The 22,699-nt window shown below is 42.6% G+C and overlaps 1 protein-coding gene across 1 annotated transcript; it reads left to right on the forward strand.

Annotated features, from left to right (window-relative positions):
* Positions 1–2,761: 2,761 nt before the first annotated feature.
* RNF2 (ring finger protein 2) lies at positions 2,762–21,909 on the forward strand. Its single transcript, XM_053391417.1, has 7 exons — positions 2,762–2,978; positions 13,940–14,028; positions 14,707–14,867; positions 16,947–17,162; positions 17,768–18,040; positions 18,260–18,431; positions 19,658–21,909. The coding sequence occupies exons 2-7, from the start codon at positions 13,942–13,944 to the stop codon at positions 19,757–19,759; spliced, it is 1,011 nt and encodes a 336-aa protein (XP_053247392.1). The 5' UTR covers positions 2,762–2,978; positions 13,940–13,941; the 3' UTR covers positions 19,760–21,909.
* Positions 21,910–22,699: the final 790 nt, after the last annotated feature.

A 22,699-nucleotide genomic window follows, 5' to 3' on the forward strand; every position in this document is an offset into this window, starting at 1 on the left:
GGAGACTCCACCACACTCCTTGGCAGCAAATTCCACTGTCGAACAGCTCTTACTGTCAGGAAGTTCTTCCTAATGTTTAGGTGGAATCTTCTTTCTTGTAGTTTGGATCCATTGCTCCGTGTCCACTTCTCTGGAGCAGCAGAAAACAACCTTTCTCCCTCCTCTATGTGACATCCTTTTATGTATTTGAACATGGCTATCATATCACTCCTTTACCTCCTCTTCTCCAGGCTAAACATGCCCAGCTCCCTTAGCCGTTCCTCATAAGGCATCGTTTCCAGGCCTTTGACCATTTTGGTTGCCCTCCTCTGGACACGTTCCAGTTTGTCAGTGTCCTTCTTGAACTGTGGTGCCCAGAACTGGACACAGTACTCCAGGTGAGGTCTGACCAGAGCAGAATACAGTGGCACTATTACTTCCCTTGATCTAGATGCTATACTCCTATTGACGTTCATTAACAGTGGTTAATGCCCACAGTTAGGGGCTACTTGCCCACTTCCAGAAAAGGGGGGGGGAGAGAGCTTAGAAAATGCAAAGGAATAGTCCAGCTATGGCTGAACACGGAAAGATGAGAATCAACAACTGGAAACTTCAAAAGCATGCAAGATTTTAACAACTTGCTGGTCCAAAACCATTTGGATAATCACCCCAAAATGGAAAACGAGCGAGGTCCCAACCAAAGAAGAATGGCAACTTAAGTTGACAGAATATGCACAACTCACAGACATATAGAAAAAGAGAAGAAGAACATAGGTTTAGAGAAGATTGGAAAACGTTTATTGAATATATGGGAAATAATTGTGTACAGCTGAAAACGCTGGCAGCATTAAGATAAATTCAACAGTGTGAACAAGTTTTGATGGATGTACTGACGGAACACTGAATGGTTTAGTTTTTGTAAAGTATGCAGGGATTTATGATATGCAAAATGAACCATGGAAAGAGAAGAAGGGAAGTTATTGATATCTTAAGGATGTAAAAATGAGTATTTTAAATTGTAAAACAGAAAATTTAATAAAAATTATATACAAAACTGTTTGGATAATCTTACATAACATAGCAATGCACTCAAGGTGAAAACAGTCATACCTCGGGATGAATACGCTTGGTTTTAGGCAAATTCGGTTTGTGCTCCGCGGCGATCCAGAAGTAACGGAGCACGTTACTTCCGGGTTTCACTGTGTGCGCATGCGCAGACCGTCAAAATGACTTCACGCGCATGCGCAGAAGCGCCGAAACGTGACACGCGCAGACGCGCGGACACAGGTTACGTTTGCTTCGGGATGCAAACAGGGCTCCGGAATGGATCCCGTTCGCATCCCGAGGTACCACTGTATATTCGGAGGTAGCAATTTTGCAGGACATTTTTAAGTAGTTGCAGAAGAGACAGTGTTAGACCTGGGGCTTGGCTACATCAGGGCTTCAGATTGTTTTGCAGGTGTTCCAGGGGCATGGCATGCCACTCCCTGCAAAGCCCTTTCCAGTGGCCTAGGGGGCAAGGCCCAGACTCACCCAGCCCTACAACAGGGGTTCCTCTTGAGCACAGCTGTCAACTTTTCCCTTTTCTTGCGAGGAATCCTATTCGGAATAAGGGAATTTCCCTTAAAAAAGGGAAAAGTTGACAGCTATACTCTTGAGGCTGGAGGAACATCGCCCCGCTATTGTTTTAATATTCTGTAAACCGCTTTGGGATGCGGGTGGCGCTGTGGATTAAACCACAGAGCCTAGGACTTGCCGATCAGAAGGTCGGCGGTTCGAATCCCCACGACGGGGTGAGCTCCCGTTGCTCGGTCCCTGCTCCTGCCAACCTAGCAGTTCAAAAGCACGTCAAAGTGCAAGTAGATAAATAGGTACTGCTCCGGCGGGAAGGTAAACAGCATTTCCATGCGCTACTCTGATTCGTCAGAAGCAGCTTAGTCATGCTGGCCACATGACCCGGAAGCTGTATGCCGGCTCCGTCGGCCAATAAAGTGAGATGAGCGCCGCAACCCCAGAGTCGGCCACGACTGGACCTAATGGTCAGGGGTCCCTTTACCCTTACCTTTTAAACCGCTTTGAGATTTTTATTATATGTATAGTGAATACTTATCTACTTTTAAAAATTTTCACCTATGATCCTTTTTTTTACTTCTTAATTTTTTCTTCGTTCTTTTTTTATTTTTTCTGATATCTTATCTTTCATTTCACTCCTTTATTGTGAATAGCATTTTATAGAGGAATAAATAACTGTAAATATGAAAAGAGGCAAAGTATTCTCTAACTTTTTTCCTTGGTTATATGTATTTTCTTTTTCCTTTGTATTCTCTTTTGTTGTAAATATGTGTTTTCTAATTTGTACTTAATAAAAATTTATTTAAAAAAGATTTTTATTAAAAATAGAAAGTGCTATGGAAACGAAAAAATAAATAAAATAAAATGGAAAATTAATTTAAAAAAATTGAATTTCTTTTGAAAAAGGAGGCACCCTCAGAAATCTATAAGATATGGACTTCGACAACATGCAGATTTTGGGTGTGTTTTATATATATATGTGTTCTCACATATGCATGTTGTCAAAAGTCCAGCACTTGCCCAATTAGCCTAATGACAGCGCAAAGCGACGCCACCCAGGCGACCTCGGCGCGCGGCGGGGACGGAGGAAGGCGGGGCTTGGTGGGCGTGGCTCCGCCGGAGCCGCCCCGCCCCCGCGTTCGAGAGCAAGTCACCCGCTCCCTTTTTTTCTTTCCTTCCCAGAGTCCTTTGCGGCGGCGGCGGCGGCGGCGGCTCGCCATATTGTGTCGCTCGCTGAGGCGGAGAGGCGGCGTCGGCGGCGGTGGGAAAAGCGGGCTGGGGCGGCCGCTGTCGACTCGCCTCAGCCCTGGCTGCCGGGAGAGGAGGAGGCGGCGGCGGCGCCGACGGCGGCAACGACGACGGGCGAGAGAGCCGAGCCGCGGGGAGGGAGCGGGCCGGACACCGAGAGGCGGCGAGCAGCGGGGCCGGTGAGGAGAAGGCGGAGGAGGAGGAGGAGGGAAAGGGGGGCGCAGCTGGGTTTTTTTGGGGGGGGTCTCTCCCTCCCACATGGAGCTGGAGAAGCCTCCGTTTTGGGGGGTGCGGATCCTGCGCACGTTTACTCGGGTGTAAAAGGGGGGTGCTTGCTCCTCGCCTCCACACACGGTCGTCGTCTTCTGTCATTAACCCGCCCACTCCCCCCCCCAAATAATAACATTTAAGGAAGAGAGAGAGAAAAAGGTTGAGGCGCTTTTCTTCCTGCCGTCTCTGTCGCGGTTGTCCCTCCCCGCCCCCTTTCGATTTTATTTCATTATTATTATTATTATTTTCATTTCGCTTTCAATTTGTATGCCGCCTTTCTGTGTTAACAATACACAAGGCGGTTTTCCTTCTCCTCTTCTTCTTTAGACATTAACCCGCCCACTCTCCCAAAACAATAACATTTAAGGGGGAGAGAGAGAGAAAAAGGTTGAGGCGCTTTTCTTCCTGCCGTCCCTGGCAGGGTTGTCCCTCCCCGCCCCCTTTCCATTTTATTTCATTATTATTATTATTATTATTATTATTATTATTATTATTATTATTATTTCGCTTTCAATTTGTATGCCACCTTTCTGTGGCAGTTTTCCACCTCCTCCTCTTCTTTTTCTTTAGCCATTAACCCGCCCACTCCCCCCAAAATAATAATAACATTTAAGGGAGAGGAAAAGAGCTGGGGCGATTTTCTTCCTGCCATCCCTGGCAGGGTTGTCCCGCCCCCTTTCAATTTTATTTCATTATTATTATTATTATTTTCATTTCGTTTTCAATTTGTATAGCACCTTTCTGCATTAACAATACACAAGGCGGTTTTCCTCCTCCTCTTCTTCTTCTTTAGCCATTAACCCGCCCACTCCCCCAAAATAATAACATTTAAGGGAGAGAAGAGCTGGGGCGATTTTCTTCCTGCCGTCCCTGGCAGGGTTGTCACTCCCTGCCCCCTCAATTTTATTTCATTTTTAAAAATTATTATTATTATTTTCATTTCACTTTTAATTTGTATACCGCCTTTCCATATTAACAATACACAAGGTGTTTAGAAGCTACAGAAACAACAGAAGGATCGTGTATTCCTTAGAACAGTCTGATCCAATGCAAATCATAATTGGGGTAGGAAGATGGTGGTCTTATTTTTTTAAAACAAGTATTATTATTATTTAAATTTCTATTGATTAAAATTGTACCCCAAACCCTTCACATGAAAATTTCCCAGCTGTTTGCAAGCATGAGAATATGGAATAAAAAACACAAACATGCACAATACAATGGCGTTTTAGGAAAGGTGCCCCCAAGATTTTGGCACCGCTCTCCCATTGCCCTCCCTGCCCCAGTTCCCCTGGTTGCATTAATGGGAAGATCTCTAGAGGAATTATTTACTTATGCTGTATTTGCAGCTAACAGTGGTACATGGGCTCTCAGGTGGACAGAGGGTGCGTAGGAGTACACTGTCTCTTTAAAAGAGGAAAAGGTGTGCTTTAGGGTGGAATCTTGCTTGGCACCCATCATCTTTGTGAGCAGAAGGTGTTAAAGGGTGCCTTTGGAGTATCTGTTGGTGGAAACACAAGGAAGAGTCAAGAGTTTTGACTTGTATGTTGTTTGCAGAACATTGCTTGGCTGATTTCTTGTTTCCCTTGGTAGGTTAGAACTATGCTTGCTCGAGAGAGGCCCGTAAATTTAAAGGGATGTCTCCTGTGAGTTCTCGCAGAATTCCCAAGGACGATGTGGGATGTCCCAGCTCAGAGCACCTAGACTAGAAGAAGTGCTAAAAGTATTTCAATATGACAAGGATACCATTTCATTTATGTGTCGCTAGGCTTATCAGAAGAGTAAAATGGCTTTGTGATAATGTCTTCATTTAAGGTGGTGCTGGTGTGTTTTTCTTCACAATACCAAAGCTAGTTCCATTTGTAGTTAAACCAGAGATAGGAGATTTCTGATGGGATGTCCTGCAGGTTTGTGTTTTTTTTTGTAATATAAAAAACCCTATTTACATGGTTAAATGTTTGACTGTTCAAAAAAGGATTTGCTCAACTGAACATTCAAATAATGGTCAAAAAGCACTAGCACATAGAAAATATGTTGTACCTCTGCCCATACCAATCAATATCCTGCCTATACCAATCAATCAACAGGTTTAATATATTATGCTAATTTCAAAACCATGAAATTAAAATGTTATGGTTAATGCATTATTATAATCTTTAACAAATTTTACCTTTTATAAATGTTAATGTTTTGCTGGATTTCTCTTTGAAATTTACCTTGGAACAACAGTGTCAACCTACAGTTCAATTTTTAAAAAAAGAGGTAGGGTGAAATTCAACACTGCACAAGTAGAATACAAGCTCATGCAATGAATCCTTACCATCCCACTGAAGCCCCCAGTAAAATACCTATTTATCTGCTTGCACTGGTGTGCTTTCGAACTGCTAGGTTGGCAGGAGATGGAACAGGGCAATGGGAGCTCACCCTGTCTTGTGGATTCGAACCTCAGACGTTTCGATCAGCCAGCCAAAGAGGCTCAGCACCACCCACTCCCTCTGAAGCACCCAGTACCCCCTTTAAAAAAACCCAAAAACCTACTCCAGAGGACTGCTAGGGACTTATCAAACACTGGGTTGCAGGAGTGGAGGAATCTTCCAAAATTGGAAGGTAGTTTTGTACTCCGCTAACACAGGATTATTCCATCAGATTTTGGGGCGTGGTGTACAGCTCATCCCACAATGCTGGCAAGTCTCCCCTCTGACTCTCCAGGGAGGCTTTCATGGGGGTAGTGGTGGCTGAAAGGTGAGGAAAAGAATCCATGTGTGAGCTTGTCCTCTATGTGCACAATGTTGAATATTGCCCAATGTAATTAAAACAGAAATAAAGCAAAGTAACAGTGACTACAAAGAAATGGCCAGTGTCACTTTAAAAGTGACTTCTGCTAAGTAGGCAGAAACCCTGTTCTTCAGGCATAATTAACTTAATGAAATATTTGACTGTGGTCAAATAATAGTGCCCAGCTGACAATATCTGACCAGCGTCTTGCCAAAGGCAAGGTGGTTCTTTTAAAATGAGATTCAGAAGCAATACAAAATACACAAGTGAGTGAGAAGATCAAAGATTTTGTTCTAAAACAGCAAGCAATGTATACATACCAAGCAAGCACTTCAATCTGCCACTTGGAAGCCCTCAAGAAGTGTCAAAGCGACTCCCCCAGGTAGCCACAGTTTGCACAGCCCTGCGGCCAATCAGTTCGTGCATGAGCTTCAGAGAAACTGCCCAAACTGTCAGATTTTATAGACAGCCTATGTGGCTTCAAAGACTGGCTACGTACAACTAATCTATTAGCCACCCCCTCTCAATGCCTCACTTTCTCAAAACATGTCAAACATGAGAGAAGGTACCCAGCACTATCCTCCCAAACTGATTAGGCAGCTGTGGGGGTGTGGACTTCACCTCTTTACAACGTTCCCAGAACATCTAAGCCTGTTCTCAAAACATTCCTCATTAAAAACTTAACAGGAGAAGGAGGGGGAAGGAACAGAGGCAGGGAGGGCTCCATGCCAGATCACTAAGTCCTTGATATATTTTATCTTCCGGATGCATTTTCCATACAACCAGTCAGCTAGCCAAGATGCCATCCCTATTTAAAAGATGTGTGGGGAAGAATCGGGTTGGAGGTGGGGTAGATCTCCCCACGGCTCATCATTTCCCCTAACAACTCTCTCCCATATCTTTTGTTTGTCTTAAGGAGAAAACATTCTCAGGATGCAAAAGGGCAAAAGAATTAACCTATCCCAGCACCCTACTTTTCAGTGCTTCTGGGAAGCAGGACAGGTATGCAACAATCCTAAAAAACTTAGGAACATCAGAAGTTCCCTGCAACTGGGTCTGGCCAAAGGGGGCCCATCTAGTCAAGCAGTTCTCACAGTGACCAACCCTCTGTTTATTTCCAGTAGCTGGTATTCAGAGGTATGCTGCCTGTGAACATGGAAGCTCAGTTAATAACTTATGGCTAATTGGCAAATGTACTATAGAGGTCTGCTGGATTTTATAAAATGGGCCATCTATTCCAGCGTTCTCTGGGGAGCCCACAAGGGCAGGACAGCCCCTGTTGCCCAGGATGCAAAAGGATTAATCACTTTCCACAGTGCCTATGGGACACCCACCTCACCCCAAGCCATTTCCCCCAATCTAAATCTCCTCTCAAAGGTCTTATTTCTCCCATGGGAAAAACATGCTCATGATGCAAGAGAATTAACCATATTCTTCAAAGCATCTTGTCGGTTTTTTCATTATATCAGGAACCAGTTTCAACCTGAGGGCGGCATTCCATCATGTACAGTTGGCTATGTTTCTGGCTGTGCAAAAACCAGAGGTTTCAACACATCTGACCCTACATCCAGACAAAGGAGGTATTATGACAGTTCCAAGACGCATTAAAGCCAGACAAGAGCACTTGAAGGAGTGTGTGGAACCAGACCAGTGAGGGGTGTAGTCTAGGGAGGAGGCATGGCCTGTAAAGGGTCACAAAGGCAGGCACAGAAACTTGGAGGGCCGCATTTGGTTCCCAAGCCTGAAGTTCCCCACTCCTGCTTTACATGAATCTCTACTTCTCCTCAGCTAAGTGAGTTATGGGGGAAATAGCATGTGAGCTTATTGGGGCAGGGTATTATTTCTTAAAAGAGTAGAGGTGCAAGAGTGAAGTGTGCCTCCAGTCCTAATACAGAAGTGCCTCAACTACAGTCGTACTTCGGCTCCCGAACACCTTGGGAGTCGTTTCGGCTCCTGAACGATTGAAAACCGGAAGTGAGTGTTCCAGTTTTCTAACGTTCTTGTGGATGCTGAATGTCCAATGGGGCTTCCGATTGGCTGCAGGAGGTTCCTGCAGTCAATCAGAAGCCGTACTTCGGAAGTTAAATGTTTCGGAAGTCGAACAGACTTCCAGAAAGGGTTCTGTTCGACTTCCGAGATACGACTGTATTGGAAGAAGAGAAGAAGAGTTTGGATTTGATATCCCGCTTTATCACTACCCGAAGGAGTCTCAAAGTAGCTAACATTCTCCTTTCCCTTCCTCCCCCACAACAAACACTCTGTGAGGTGAGTGGGGCTGAGAGACTTCAGAGAAGTGACTGGCCCAAGGTCACCCAGCAGCTGCATGTGGAGGAGCAGGGAATCGAACCCGGTTCACCAGATTACGAGTCTACTGCTCTTAACCACTACACCACACTGGCTCTCTATTGGAAGTGAGAGAGACACTTCAAAACAAATCGTGACTGATCAATGCTACACTCTTGCCCTTGCTTCTAAAGAAAACAATTATAAGCTATAATTTTTTCATCCAGTAAGGCGCTTCCAAAATGAAATGCAGAAAGATTCAGTGTGGTATCAAGACAGTATAATTTTGCTATTAAGAACAGGATAGCACTACCCTGTGGTTTGTTTTACTGTCATTTAAATTGGTACAATGGTGTTTGTCCTTTTTTTCTGGATTTTTTATGAGTAGTTGTTTTTTATTGTTCACTTCCCTTTAAAAATAGAAAGGTGATTAAAACATATTCAAAGCATTTTTGTTACCGTCATCATACAACTGCTTGTTGAAATAAATGGGCATGATTTAGCTCTCCCCTTCATTAAAACTGTTCTGTAAAAATTTATGAATTATAACATAATGGGGAAATATTTGCTGGTGCAATGGATGCAAAATATGTAGTCTTGTCTGAAAGGTTTCACAATCTTCTCTTGCTTTCCTCCTCCCGAATCACATAAATCTAGAATGCAGACACATTTCTTTCACTTGTGTGTGTTAAACAGCAAAAATACAGTAGCTTGCCTATCTACCTGTCCAACCATTATGAACTAATTGGGAGAAATAAGTGGTTCAGTCTTGAATGGTTTACTGCTTTTCACATTTGGCTTTGACAGTCAGTGGAAAAAAGAAAAGTTGGTGTTTGTATGAGTAGGTCAGGTCAGTAGGACAGTTGCTTAAGCTCAGGCAAATTGATCATGACGGAAGGTAGAGCAGAACTCAAATAAATTTGGCATGGGTAATTAGAGTTGCCACCACAGATTGTTTAATTAGCCCAGTGTTTCTTTAGGCACCAGGCAAAAATGTTTCTCTATAACCAGGCCTTAGGCAGATTAAACAATCTATGCCTTTTTAAATGTGGTTGTGGAAGCAGGGGTTATTGCCTTGCTTTCATTTTGTTTTGTTGCACATTTTGTGTTTTTATTTTGTAATTTTATGTTGTGCGTCATCCTGTGATCTTCAAATTAAGAGTGGTATACAAATTTGATTAATAATAATAATGTGTAATAAATAAAAGCTTAAGGGTCACTTCATACAAAACAAGCATTAACTGTGGTTTCCATAATATAAATTGCACCTTCCCGCCCCTCCTCTTCAAAATGTACAAAACTGAAGCCTTCCCAATCACTGTTTATACTTGAAAGCAAAGAGCACAACTTGCATATGTGGATGTTCTTAATAAAGGCCGCTGTGTGCATATTTTATACTGGGAACTGATCTTAGAGCCCCATACGGTATGTGAATTGGTCCCAACAAAGCAAATATAGTTTCTCTCTCCAGGCATGGGGCTAACTAGGCAAATGGAAAATGAAGAGGCCATTCTTTATTTTACTTAAGCCATTTATACCGTACCCTACAATGTTTCCACTTGCAGGGCAGCTTACACGAAATAACAAAATTAACAACAGCTCAGAATATAATCAAAATGTGTGCGCTTCATGAGCTTTGAGAAGAGGAATGTGGGAAGGAAACAAAAGCTCTGCAGCGCCATAGCATTTCTCCCTTGGTCCCTAGCAGCAATCAGTACAGTGAGGTGTGTATCTGCAGCGGACTTTTTCAGACCCAATCAGCCATTCAGCTTATCTCTTCTCCCCCCACCCACCCACCCACTCCCCGCCGCGCATCATGTGTTGCTCTGAGTAGTTGCTAAACTAACTGCCAAAGCAGCATAGTGTTCTAGTTGTGGTAATTTACATCTGCTTGTGTCCTTGGGGTGCTGGACATGTTCTGTCAAGGAGATTGCTGATTATTAGCCATGATGCACGCTTAACATTTAGAGATAGTGTGCCTTAATGCTTACAAGCTTTCTGGAGGCACAAGTCATCATGTTGAATGCTTTTGAAACGTGATACAGTGTGGGTTTATTGAAGGAGTTGCATTCCTCCAATCTTGCTGTACCCTGCTTGTGAGTAGTAAAAGGTTTTTAGAAGAATTTGGAACAAGAGAAAGTTCTTAGAGAGCTGGTCAGTCTGTATCAAATCACGAAAAGTGCTGCAGTTGCTACAGTCTAACCACAGCCAAGATATATGTTGTGTGGAAAATGGAATTTAAAAGGTTCTTGACTGAGTGCTAGGTCAGGTATTTGCTTAACAGATTTCACAGAAATTTTATTTATGGTTGGGGTTTTTTAAAAAAAGCTTGAGAATTACTTATTTTTTCCTATGTAATGCTTCCATGTTGTCTCGGATTTTTTTAATACATCACACTGTTTGTCATTTAAAAATAATCATTCTGTACCTGTTGAAAGAGGGGCAGCGGGTGGCGCTGTGGGTAAAAGCCTCAGCGCCTAGGGCTTGCCGATCGAAAGGTCGGCGGTTCGAATCCCCGCGGCGGGGTGCGCTCCTGTTGTTCGGTCCCAGCGCCTGCCAACCTAGCAGTTCGAAAGCACTCCCGGGTGCAAGTAGATAAATAGGGACCGCTTACTAGCGGGAAGGTAAACGGCGTTTCCGTGTGCGGCTCTGGCTCGCCAGAGCAGCAATGTCACGCTGGCCACGTGACCCGGAAGTGTCTCTGGACAGCGCTGGCCCCCGGCCTCTTGAGTGAGATGGGCGCACAACCCTAGAGTCTGTCAAGACTGGCCCGTACGGGCAGGGGTACCTTTACCTTTACCTTACCTGTTGAAAGCCTCCCTTCAGAAGCTATATGCATTTGAAGTAATGAGGTAACCTAGCTAATGTAGGCTCCCACTCTGAGAAGTGGGATGTACAAGAAAGAGATATCAGCAGGCTTGAGGGAATCCCAAGATTTCCAGAGGTAAGCGCCATTTTAAGAAAAAATAAACATGGGGGGGGGGGCCAGAATAGCCCACTGAGAACTGAACATTCTTGGTGGACATGAAATACTGATAGACGGGTGGGTGGGTGGGTGTAATTGAAAGCCAGGAGGACTGAAGTGGCTGGGAAACTGAACAGGAAAACATAACACATTGCAATGTTTTTGTTGCATGGCCCACTTGTAGATTCTGGTTATTTTCGGTGCCTGCCCCAAGACTTACAGGATCATTCTGCATATTCTCTCACTTCCACTTCCCTTAATCTATCATATAATTAGGAAAGTTTTGTTTGTTTATTATGCATTTGGACATCTCTTAACGATACTGTAACCAATTTTTTCACAATGGTTCCAGAGATCAAGGAGCAAGTTACTCTTTGGATACAGTTGGGCATTATTTTGAACTACACGGGTGAACTGAACCTTTAAAAATGTCACTGATATTTTTGGGTTTTTAGACTTCCTGAGCAGCACTGGTTACGTGCTTGCTAGTTGCTAATAACGTGAGGGTTTTCATCCTTCCATTACTTGAAATAAGAGAAGCCTGACGTATAACTGTTGCAGTAACTAGACTCCTTTACACAATATAGTGGCAGTGTATTGCAATAGGATTTGGGGATCTGCTGGAGTTCTGGGCAAATACAAATAATATTTTTAAATTAATGATGTTCAGAAACTGAATCTTATTTCAACATTGCAGCTTAAGGGACATTTATATTTTTATAAAATTTGTCAGCTGATTTTTTTTTATAAATTAAGCACAGCTTCATGGAAGATGTTTGCATATTTGTGTGATAGAAAATGTGTAGCTCTAATGACCTTATTAAAACTTATTAGTTTCTGCTGACAAATATAATAACCTTATTATGGCTTAGTGACACTTAATGCCATAAACATGTTCTTAATTTTCTGCCTTGACATAAGAAATTCCACCGTGCCTATTGGAGACAGCTGCAGCAGTATATTAGTATTTTCTGTAGATAATCAGTGCTCAACATTGATAGAAAAGAGGAGCTAATAAAGAATGAAATGGAATCTGAAATGGAAACAATATGCAGTGCTTTGGACTCTAAACCACTTTAGTTGAACTGGAAATTAAAAAGGAACAATCACAGCAGTGTTACTAGTTTGTAGAAGTTGCTTGTTAGTAGTATTGGCCCATTGGTTCACCTAGGAATATTGACTTCTTGCTCACTTGGGGGCCCACAGTTTTGGCTGGACTTGGTAGCCAGCCATAAGTCATCTAACTTCTGCAGAAGAACATGAGGAAGGCAGATACAGTCATACCTCAGGTTAAATTTGCTTCAAGTTGAGCGTGTTCGAGTTGCGCTCCGCAGCAACCCGGAAGTAACGGAGCGCGTTACTTCTGGGTTTCGCCGCTTGCGCATGCGCAGACGCTCAAAATGACCGCATGCGCAGAAGCGGCGAAAAGCGATGCGTGCATGCGCAGACGTGCCATCGCTAGATACGTTTGCCTCTAGATGCGAACAGGACTCCGGAATGGATCCTGTTCATATCTAGAGGTACCACTGTACCTGCTGATTGCAATGCATATTCTCAACTAGCTACTATTTACTACTAAGAATAGCTAAAACTAGATTTCTGCTTCTATTGGACCTGAGGGAAGAATGGGTCATTATTCCACTTCACACTGACTCCTGAGTGATCAAAAGTGTCAAGACTCCTTCATGAAAGCCTGGCATGATTGCTGTTGCTGCTTCTGGCAGGGCCTGGCTTTGAGGAGGAAGTGAGGCAATAATCCCAGACCTTCCCAAGTCCTCTGGAACAGAGCAAAGGGGCTGGGTTGGTTTCTTACTACACACAGTGCTATGCAGACCCCTGGAAGCAATGAGAATCGCATTGTGTTTCTAAATGTTTATGGAAGGCTTTGCTAATTAGCTGCCTTGAAGGTTTTTGATAGGGTTTTGCAGATTTCAAAATTACCTTCTATGGAAAGATATTGGAAAAATACTTTGTTTGACTTAATTACACATGGTGTGGGTAGAGGAGTAAAATACCAACAAATGGGAGTTAAGCAGCTCTAGACAGCTTAGAAAGTTGCACGGCGTCAAATATGGGGTAGATTAGAAAATTGATTCTATTATTATTTACTTTTACATTCCAACCTTTCTCTCTGTGTCTGTATCCGCAGACTAATACTGTACTGCATTCCAGTATAAAAATAAAGATATAATCAAATGCTGATTGGATATGTACCTGAATATGTAGTAGGCATGTATAATTGTATGAGTGTGGTCAGGTGCAGTCATTTTTACTTCTATTTGGTTTTAATGATGAAATGAAAATGTACTACTAGAAAAACTGTTGGGTGTGAATGATGTTGAATTTGGGCAATTTCCCATCTTCCTGGGATGTAAAAAAGAAAAAAGTTGGGACCTGTTCTGCAGATATGTGACTCTCTGTAAAAGGGATGAGAAAGTCCCAAAGGTGGGGTCTGTCGTTTTCACTCTGTCTCTGGAGCTCCACTGTCTCAGTCTCATTTACTTCATGAAGTAAATAGCTTTAGTCAGAAGACTAGGCTCTTGTCTGTATATTGTTTTTTAAAGGGAGGAAGATCTAACTGCAGTTTCTGAACTCTTGACATGTGCTCCATTATGTTCATCCAGAGGCGCCATATATTTGCTGAAATGACCCTGTAGCATATTGTTGGATATCCCTGTGCTACAGGTACTTTTCATGTGAAATGGAAATGAGTGAATAATGAACTGGAAGTGGTTTGAGGGGTGTAGTCTGCTGACCTGTCTTGTGAAATATGAGTCCACCTGTGAAAATGCCCAATCTGCATGACCTCTTAAAATGCTTGATTTTCATGTTTCTCTTTTCTTCTAGCCATGTCTCAGGCTGTGCAGACAAATGGAACGCAGCCTTTGAGCAAAACATGGGAGCTCAGCTTGTATGAACTTCAAAGAACACCTCAGGTACTGAAGAGTTGTTGTGTTTTTTAAAAAACATCTTTGCTTAACTTACAAAAGATGTGAATGCCCACTGCCCTCCAAAATGTTAATTTATCAGCTAGAGCATTACAACAAAACTCAAATCTTATTTGCATTTGCCAGAAATAAAGAGGAAATGTTTTTCATCATCATCATCATTATTATTATTATGAGGCATTTTAAAAAATAGCAACTTCAGCTTGAACAGGAAACAATTGCTTGAGAATAATAATAATAATAATAATAATAATAATAATAATAATAATAATTTTATTATTTATACCCCGCCCATCTGGCTGGGCTTCCCCAGCCACTCTGGGCGGCTTCAAAAAATTTTTTAAAATACTGTAATACATCAAACATTAAAAGCTTCCCTAAACAGGGCTGCCTTCAGATGTCTTCTAAAAGTCTGGTAGTTGTTATTCTCTTTGACATCTGGTGGGAGGGCGTTCCACAGGGAGGGCGCCACTACTGAGAAGGCCCTCTGCCTGGTTCCCTGTAACTTGGCTTCTTGCAGTGAGGGAACCGCCAGAAGGCCCTCGGTGCTGGACCTCAGTGTCCAGGTAGAACGATGGGAGTGGAGACGCTCCTTCAGATATACTGGACCGAGGCTGTTTAGGGCTTTAAAGGTCAGCACCAACTCTATTTAACTTTTATCATTAGGAAGCAATAACAGATGGCTTGGAAATAGTGGTGTCACCACGAAGCCTCCACAGTGAGCTGATGTGTCCCATTTGTTTGGATATGTTGAAGAACACCATGACTACTAAGGAATGCCTGCATCGTTTTTGTGCTGATTGTATCATCACAGCCCTGAGAAGTGGGTAAGTATGGTGATACAAGATTTTTTTTTTAAAAAAAACCCTCTATCTGGATTGGTTATAGTACTTGAGCAGTACCTTGGGATTCTGGGTAAAATGTAAAGAACCTGCAAAAAAAAAACCTTTAGGTGGTATTCAATTAGGTTTTATTCAGTGTAGACGCATTGAAATTAACAGAATGCTTAAGTTGAGATTTCTGCATCGTTGTCCCTTCCAGCTCTCTGCTTATATGTTCATTAATTTCAGTGCGTCTGCTCTCAGTAAAGCTTAGTTGAATATCACCCTTTTACTTTACTTCCCTCCCTCTCCAAAGTTGACAGCCAGCCAGGGCCACAAATCCTAAATCTTAACTGTTTAGCATTAGGGGGTAGAGAAGCATTTCCAGTTACAGTGGTACCTTGGGTTACATATCCTTCAGGTTACATACGCTTCAGGTTACAGACTCCACTAACCCAGAAATAGTGCTTCAGGTTAAGAACTTTGCTTCAGGATGAGAACAGAAATCGTGCTCCGACAGCGTGCCAACAGCAGAAGGCACCATTAGCTAAAGTGCTGCTTCAGGTTAAGAACAGTTTCAGGTTAAGTACAGACCTCCAGAACGAATTAAGTACTTAACCTGAGGTACCTCTGTACTTTATTTTTATTCTGTCCTTCCTCCAAGGAGTTTACGGGGCATGGCTCCCCCTGACGGATTGGATCCTAAAATTCCTAGGCGCTCTGTGTCCTGATGAATGGCAGAGTCCCAGCATATATTAGGAGTGGATGCATCGTGTAGTAATAAAACACGCTGAGTCAAAGAAAAACTTTTACTAAAGGCAAAAGGGCTTTGTTTTACACACACACACACACACACACACACACACACACACAACTTCAGAGAAAAAACTGCAAACATGTGAGGTACAAACAAAAGTAAGAGAATGACCAGCTCGCTGAGTGCACAAATTTATCTCTCCTGGCTCAGCGTGACCTTCAGATAGTCAAAACCATGGGTAGACAAACTAAGGCCCGCAGGGCGGATTAGGCCCAATTGCCTTCTGGATCTGGCCTGCAGACGGTCTGGGAATCACCACATGGATCACCAGCGTGTGCGTTCTTTCCCTCTCCCTCCCACGGCAGCAGTGGCGCCTCCCTCCCTCCTCCAGGCTTCTCCCCGCCCTGCCTAGAGAAGGAAGGGGGCTGGGCTTTGTTGGTGCCAGCTGCAGCGGTAGTGCTTGAGCGGCCGCCATTTTAAGCAGCCTCTCTCCAGAGCCTTTTCATGCGCCACTCATCGTCCCTTCGCCACCACCAACCCCTGCTGCTCGCAAGACACAGGTAAGCAGCCACCAGGGCTCATGGTGCTCTTGCATCATTCCCCCCCCCAATATAGTCTGGCCCCCCACAAGGTCTGAGGGACAGTCGACCGGCCCCCTGCTGAAGAAGTTTGCTGACCCCTGGTCAAAACAATATTTGCAACAGAAATGAACCTTCTAGAATGAACTAGAATCTTCCAGCATTTTCCAGTTTCTGCCCTCAAAGACTTTAGCCATGATGCCCCATCCCAATTTATCATCTCAACCAACTTGTAGAATAGAGAATTGACTCAGTGTCACCCAGAGAACTTCATATCAAAGTTTTGAACCCAGGACTCACTGGTTCAAGTCAGGTACTTCACTGGCAGCAAGAAACTTCTTGGTGTTTTTTTCTGACCGAGAAGGGGACGTGTAAGGAATTGTGTCTCTTTATTCTCATTCCCCACCTAATGAGGGATTAGCTGTAATAACTCAACAGCTAAGTTAAGGAACTGAAGCGAAATATCTCGAAATAAGCTTAGCCTTTACCAACTAGTCTAGAAACCTGTAACATCTAAACTGAAGAGTAGTAACTGAAAAGAAGCAACTGTGAAGTGAGTATAACAAATCTGTTTGCATCAGGGGCTTGAATTGTGTGATGTGCAAAACTGGTTTGTGACTGTATCCAATATGACAAGGGTTTGGTAAGTCATATTTCAATAAGAAGGGACTAATCAAGACTGCAGACTGTCACAAAGCATGATATGAAGAGCATACTTGTGGAACTGCTTCTCTCCTTTTCTCCTCTTAGGAACAAAGAATGCCCTACTTGCCGTAAAAAGCTTGTTTCTAAGAGGTCACTGAGACCGGACCCAAACTTTGATGCCCTTATCAGTAAAATTTATCCAAGTCGTGATGAATATGAAGCCCACCAGGAGAGAGTTCTAGCAAGGATCAGTAAGCACAATAACCAGCAGGCTCTGAGCCACAGCATTGAGGAGGGTCTGAAAATCCAGGCCCTGAACAGGTAAGAGACTCCAAGTAATTGGGAGTTAGAAATTGGAGGGTGTGGGGAGGTGCAGCTTAGTGATTGGGTTTTCAATCTCAAACCCATGTTTTTAGTTTAAAAATTATGCTACCAGAGTTGTGAGAGATACTTGTTTAGGTTTTGAGAACTGCTGTTACAAGTAGACAGAAGTGAGCTAAATGGTTCCTATTCTGCAAGGCAGATTAATCTGTGTTATGTATGATCCTGCCCATTTTTGTCTATAATTGGAAGATGACAGACTAAGCTTAGTAAGCTCGTTTCATTTAATGAGCTTTTGCAGGAAAACAGAAACCTGTTTTAGTGATATCTGGGGTTCTAGAGTCCACCTCTGCACCAGTCATGCCTTTCTACATTTGGCATTCTTGCACTGTGCTTCAGTTCCATATGAATGTTTTTTTTGGATCTGAGAAACTTAATTCTTCCATAGTGGAACATGCTAAACGGTGGTTCTGTACTGATTGTGTCAGCTGGCAGTTTGTTTAGAGATCATGGGAGTCTTATTCACATATTTGATAGCTTGTGTGAGGTCTTTGAAAATGAAGAGGTTGCATGACTTACTTGAACATGTTATGTATGCTTCTTAGGTTACAGAGAGGCAAGAAGCAACCGATCGAGAATGGCAGTGGAGCAGAAGACAATGGTGACAGCTCGCATTGTAGTAATGCTTCAACTCACAGTAATCAAGAAGCTGGGCCAAGTAACAAAAGGACAAAAACCTCCGATGATTCTGGGCTAGAATTGGATAATAATAATACGACAGTTGCCATAGACCCAGTATTGGATGGTGCAAGTGAAATAGAACTAGTTTTCCGACCCCATCCTACACTAATGGAAAATGATGACAGTGCACAGACAAGGCAAGCAGTGGTTTTTGTCCCTATTTTCAGAAGGTGTTGTGTACGTTCGTGATCTAGTCTTTTGCGAAGGGGTGTGTGTGCTATCTGATTATTCAGCACAAGCTCTTGGAAGTGCTCAGTTGCTGCCCTTTATATTTTGGATCATTTTGCTTGTGGATGTTTTTCAATTGCAGTCATTTATTTATTTTTGTACATGGGTTGTCTTTGTTCTTGCTGCAGGTACATAAAGACCTCTGGCAATGCCACAGTTGATCACTTGTCCAAGTACCTAGCTGTGAGATTGGCCTTGGAAGAACTCCGAAGCAAAGGAGAGTCAAATCAGATGAATCTTGAAACAGCCAGTGAGAAGCAGTACACAATTTATATTGCTACAGCTAATGGCCAGTTTACTGTGAGTAGCTGATTCAGCTAAAACCATAATTGGGAGAAAATAAAGTGCCACAGCTTTAAGATACACCTGAGTCCTATTGAGAAATTCTCCATGCACAGGGCTAAATGCATGGAAGGGAAGCAAGACCACATCTCCTGGCTCTGCTGCCAAAGCCCTGCATCCTCTCCAGAACATCCACAAAGGGGCACCTACTTGTGTTCAGGTGAGCATGCCTAGGCACCCCTTTGCTTGCCCTGTTGATGTCAGAGATGGATCTGCTATGGCAAATGACTTAAAGGGAGACTGTGCGGAATTTCTGAATAGGATTTTGATGTACTTCTGTCCCTCTTGAGGCTGATCACGCAACTTGTATGAAGTGGGCCTGTGAACTAGGAAAAATAAGCACAACATTGGTATAAAATCAGTGTAAATAATTACATGTCATACTGCTTAACGAGAGTGTGTGGTAGATAGCAGCTGGGACTTGGATTTGAAGAAATCCCAGATTCAAATCTCTGCTCATCTGGAATGCTTTCTGAATGGTTACTAACAAGTGCTCATCTTTGAGCCGATCCTGTTTGTGTAGTTATTTTTACACCAGGGGTGCGGAACCTTTTTGAAACCAAGGTCTGCATCCCCTCTTGGGATTTGGAAGTGGCCAAAGTGGGTGTGGTCACCACCACAGATTTACATGCACACGGCTTCTTCCCACCCGCCATTGCTGTTTTTAACTTATTGAAGGAAGGACAAATGTAATGGGTCTTTGTTAGAAAAGGATTGCGATGTAATTTCTCTGCATTCGGGCTGCTATAGAGCCTGGAGGGCTTTGGGGCAGTTTTCCACCCTCTGTTTAAAAGTAAGCTTAGCATTGATCCTAAGTGCTGTAGTTATTTAACTGCTTTCCACAGGTAAACAGGTACCTAATTGCTGAGGTAGTATATGCCCTATTCTGCTAGCAAGAATCATTTTGTAAAAGAACTGTAGACGTGTCAAAATACAGCAAAGCGTCTTAACTGTATTTGTAGCTGCTTCTTGTTTTGGAATTGAGAGTGGAATTGACATCTGGATTATATTAGACTATTTATAGATTGCTGTGCCTAAACACTCTGTCTCTTTAATGCTGTTTGCAAGCTGTAGTTTGTCAAATGTTTTGTTATTTTCCTAGCTATGTCTTCTGTTCATTTTCAAGTGGCAGCAACACTGGCTTAGTTTCTGATTTTTGGCACTAATTCTGACTTTGTGTTTAGGTTTTAAATGGCTCCTTTTCCTTGGAGCTGGTCAGTGAAAAGTACTGGAAAGTGAATAAGCCCATGGAGCTGTACTATGCACCAACAAAGGAACACAAATAAGACTGACAAAGGCTTTGAGTTGGAACTGTAATGGCTTTTATAGCTTTGGTTTACTTTAAATAAGCGAAACACCATCTTCTGCATCGTGGAGAACTGCTTCGAGACTTGGATTCCTTGATGAATACCCTTATTATTAGGCAGTATTTGGTGTGATATTTGTATATATTTCCCTGCCCCCTGGAGGACTGAATGATCTGTACATTCCACCATTGCTGTCCAATCTGCTTTTTTGATTTGGTAGCTCTTGTTCCATGTGCACGATCTTAGGTGCAGCAAAGATTCCCTAGGGATATGTGTTCATGCTGACAAGACTTCACATTGGCAGACATGTACTAGCACCTTGAGAAGTGTTGACAAGAGGCAACAGAGTTGGTTGTAACGTACTCTTTTCCCTACAGCAATGTTAAAGCACATATGGCCAGAGTAGGCTTGCTGATAAACTGGCTACCTGTGATGCTAAAGGAACTGCTGATGCTGGGGGCCAGAAGGGATATTCACGGCAGTAAGTGAACTCTTACACGTTGTTCGTGTAATGAGTTGTTCCATTTGTTAAATTTAAATAGCTACTTGTAACACCAGTTTGTTTCCACATAGGCAGCAAACCAGGGAATGCATACTTTCCCATCAGCCCTGGTGCAATTCTTCTTTCTCTGCCTTTCTTAAGTTAGGGTAACCAGAAACACACTTCACATTAAGAGAACCATAGTTAACTTTAACAAAGGTTAATTTTGGTGTTAATGTACTGATTAACAGTTCAGGAGTGAGGGGGAGGGACTGTAGATTTCTGAGGCTGGCTCACAATTCCACTGTGCTGTGTGAAGCTAATGTTATAATATATGCATTGGCCTATTAAGAGGAAAACCATGAGTACTGATACATTTTAGAACTAGTAACCCTTGCTACTAGCTCAGGTGGTTTCAATATCAAGTAACTAACTAAAGTATGGCAAACATCCCTCTATACCCGCACACCTTATAAATATGTGGGATTATTGATGTGGAATCTTCAGTGTTTTAAAGTCAAAGGCACAAAATCTTTTGCAGAACAATGAGAGAGAAAGTTCTTCAGAAATATTATTTATTAGCCATATTAACAACACTTGGCACTTACAATCTTAATAAATAAAATGTATTTGCATTTTTAAATTTCACTTGGGCATGCTTTCAGTTGTTGGTTGCTGTGTGCATCAGTAGTTTATCATTTTGAGCATAATTATCATAAACGGTGGTACCTCCGGTTAAGAATTTAATTTGTTTCGGAGGTCCTTTCTCAACCCAAAACCGCTCGTAACATGAGGTGCGCTTTCACTAATGGCGCCTGTCAGTGCACGACTTCCGCTCACATCCCGGGGCAAAAGTAGCAACCGGGAGCATCTACTTCCGGGTTAGCGGAGCTCGTAACACGCAGCGTTCACAAGGGGGATGATACATAATGCAATGTTCCACTGTAGTGAAGAATGCCACCATTCTGTAAGGACGAAGATCACTTTCTTCCACTGTAATCCTTCCTTTCCCACTGCAGTATATAGATATTTGCCTTTTGTATTGGGAAAGGGAATGTTCCTAATTAGGGTTGAACTTCAAAATTGCACACTCAAGTGTCTTGCTTTCCCTTAATATACTGGCCTTTTAGGAAGACCTTAGGAGGAAACATGGCTTTCTGCTCTTAACTTTCTTTTAGCACTCCCATAGGAGAAAACTGTCGTAAAATGCTCCTGTTATGAATATCTCTTCAATATCAGACATTCCGAAATTATGCTAGCAGTATGTGCCATGAATCTTACAGTTACTAGAAGTCTGGGGTGGGAAGGGAAGTTGTACCATGCCTGTTTTGGTTTTGTTCAGTATATTTGGTGTAATGTACAATTTATATAGATTGCTAGTGCATGTCCACTAAATATAATCAGGTTTGTTTTTATGTGAAAAAAAATGCTTTTGTATGGGCAAGTACCTGCAGAGAAACAAATCTGCATTGTGATTTACCCTGTAAGCAGATGAAGTGTCTGTAAAATTCTGAAAGCTTATCTACCTAGGGGATGTGTGGTGGTCCCAGCTTAGTGTGGGAGAATGTGAATTTTTACTTCCATGTTACAGTGAATTCACTAAGTATTTATATTTACTTTAATACATAAAGTAGCTGTTTTGATCAAACCATTGCTCTGTGACTTTAGTACTGTGACTAATTGCACACATCAGAACATGTTGCATCTGCATGTTTGTTACTGCCACACTTTCACAAGCAGAACCTTTGGAATGCTGTGATTCTCGGACTTCAAGGCACACCCACCGACCCACCCTGAACACCTCAAGGGAGATGGGAGAAATTGCAGAGAGGAATAAGATGTAGAGCAGGTGGTATCTACTCCCTGGCCAGCCAAGAACTGACCCCTTGGATTTGTGAGGTTGTCTGCACCCTTTTATAATCCCATCATTCCAGTGTTAAATGTAATTTAAGAAGAGAGTTTAGAGCTGCTGCTCTTGTACGCTGTGTGTGCCTTTAGGAAAGGGTCAAATAACTTGTTTTTATTCCTATTCTACTACCAGTGTGACTCCATTCTGGAGCAGTTGCCTATGGGGATGGACACATAAGTACATGCAAGGATCCTCTGCTATTTCACGTAAGGAATAGATGACTGCCTCTTTAAAATAAAATCGCAGGACTTAAGCCAGGCAGCTCCTGTTTTCTAAATAAACGGCTTTCTAAGTTTTTACAAAATAAACGTTTTCTGAAAAGAAAAAATAAAATAAAATCTACTTTCAAAAACAGAAAATGGGTGTTCATGGGAAGCCATGAATAATTGCATATTAACATCTGCTTATATTGGAGTATTTACAAGTACAGTTGTACCTTGGTTCATGAATGCCTTGCAAGTCAAACGTTTTGGCTCCTGAATGCCGCAAATCCGGAAGTGAGAGTTCCAGTTTGCGAACATTCTTTGGA

The sequence above is a fragment of the Podarcis raffonei genome, chromosome 6, assembly GCF_027172205.1.
Source record: "Podarcis raffonei isolate rPodRaf1 chromosome 6, rPodRaf1.pri, whole genome shotgun sequence".
NCBI lineage: Eukaryota > Metazoa > Chordata > Lepidosauria > Squamata > Lacertidae > Podarcis > Podarcis raffonei.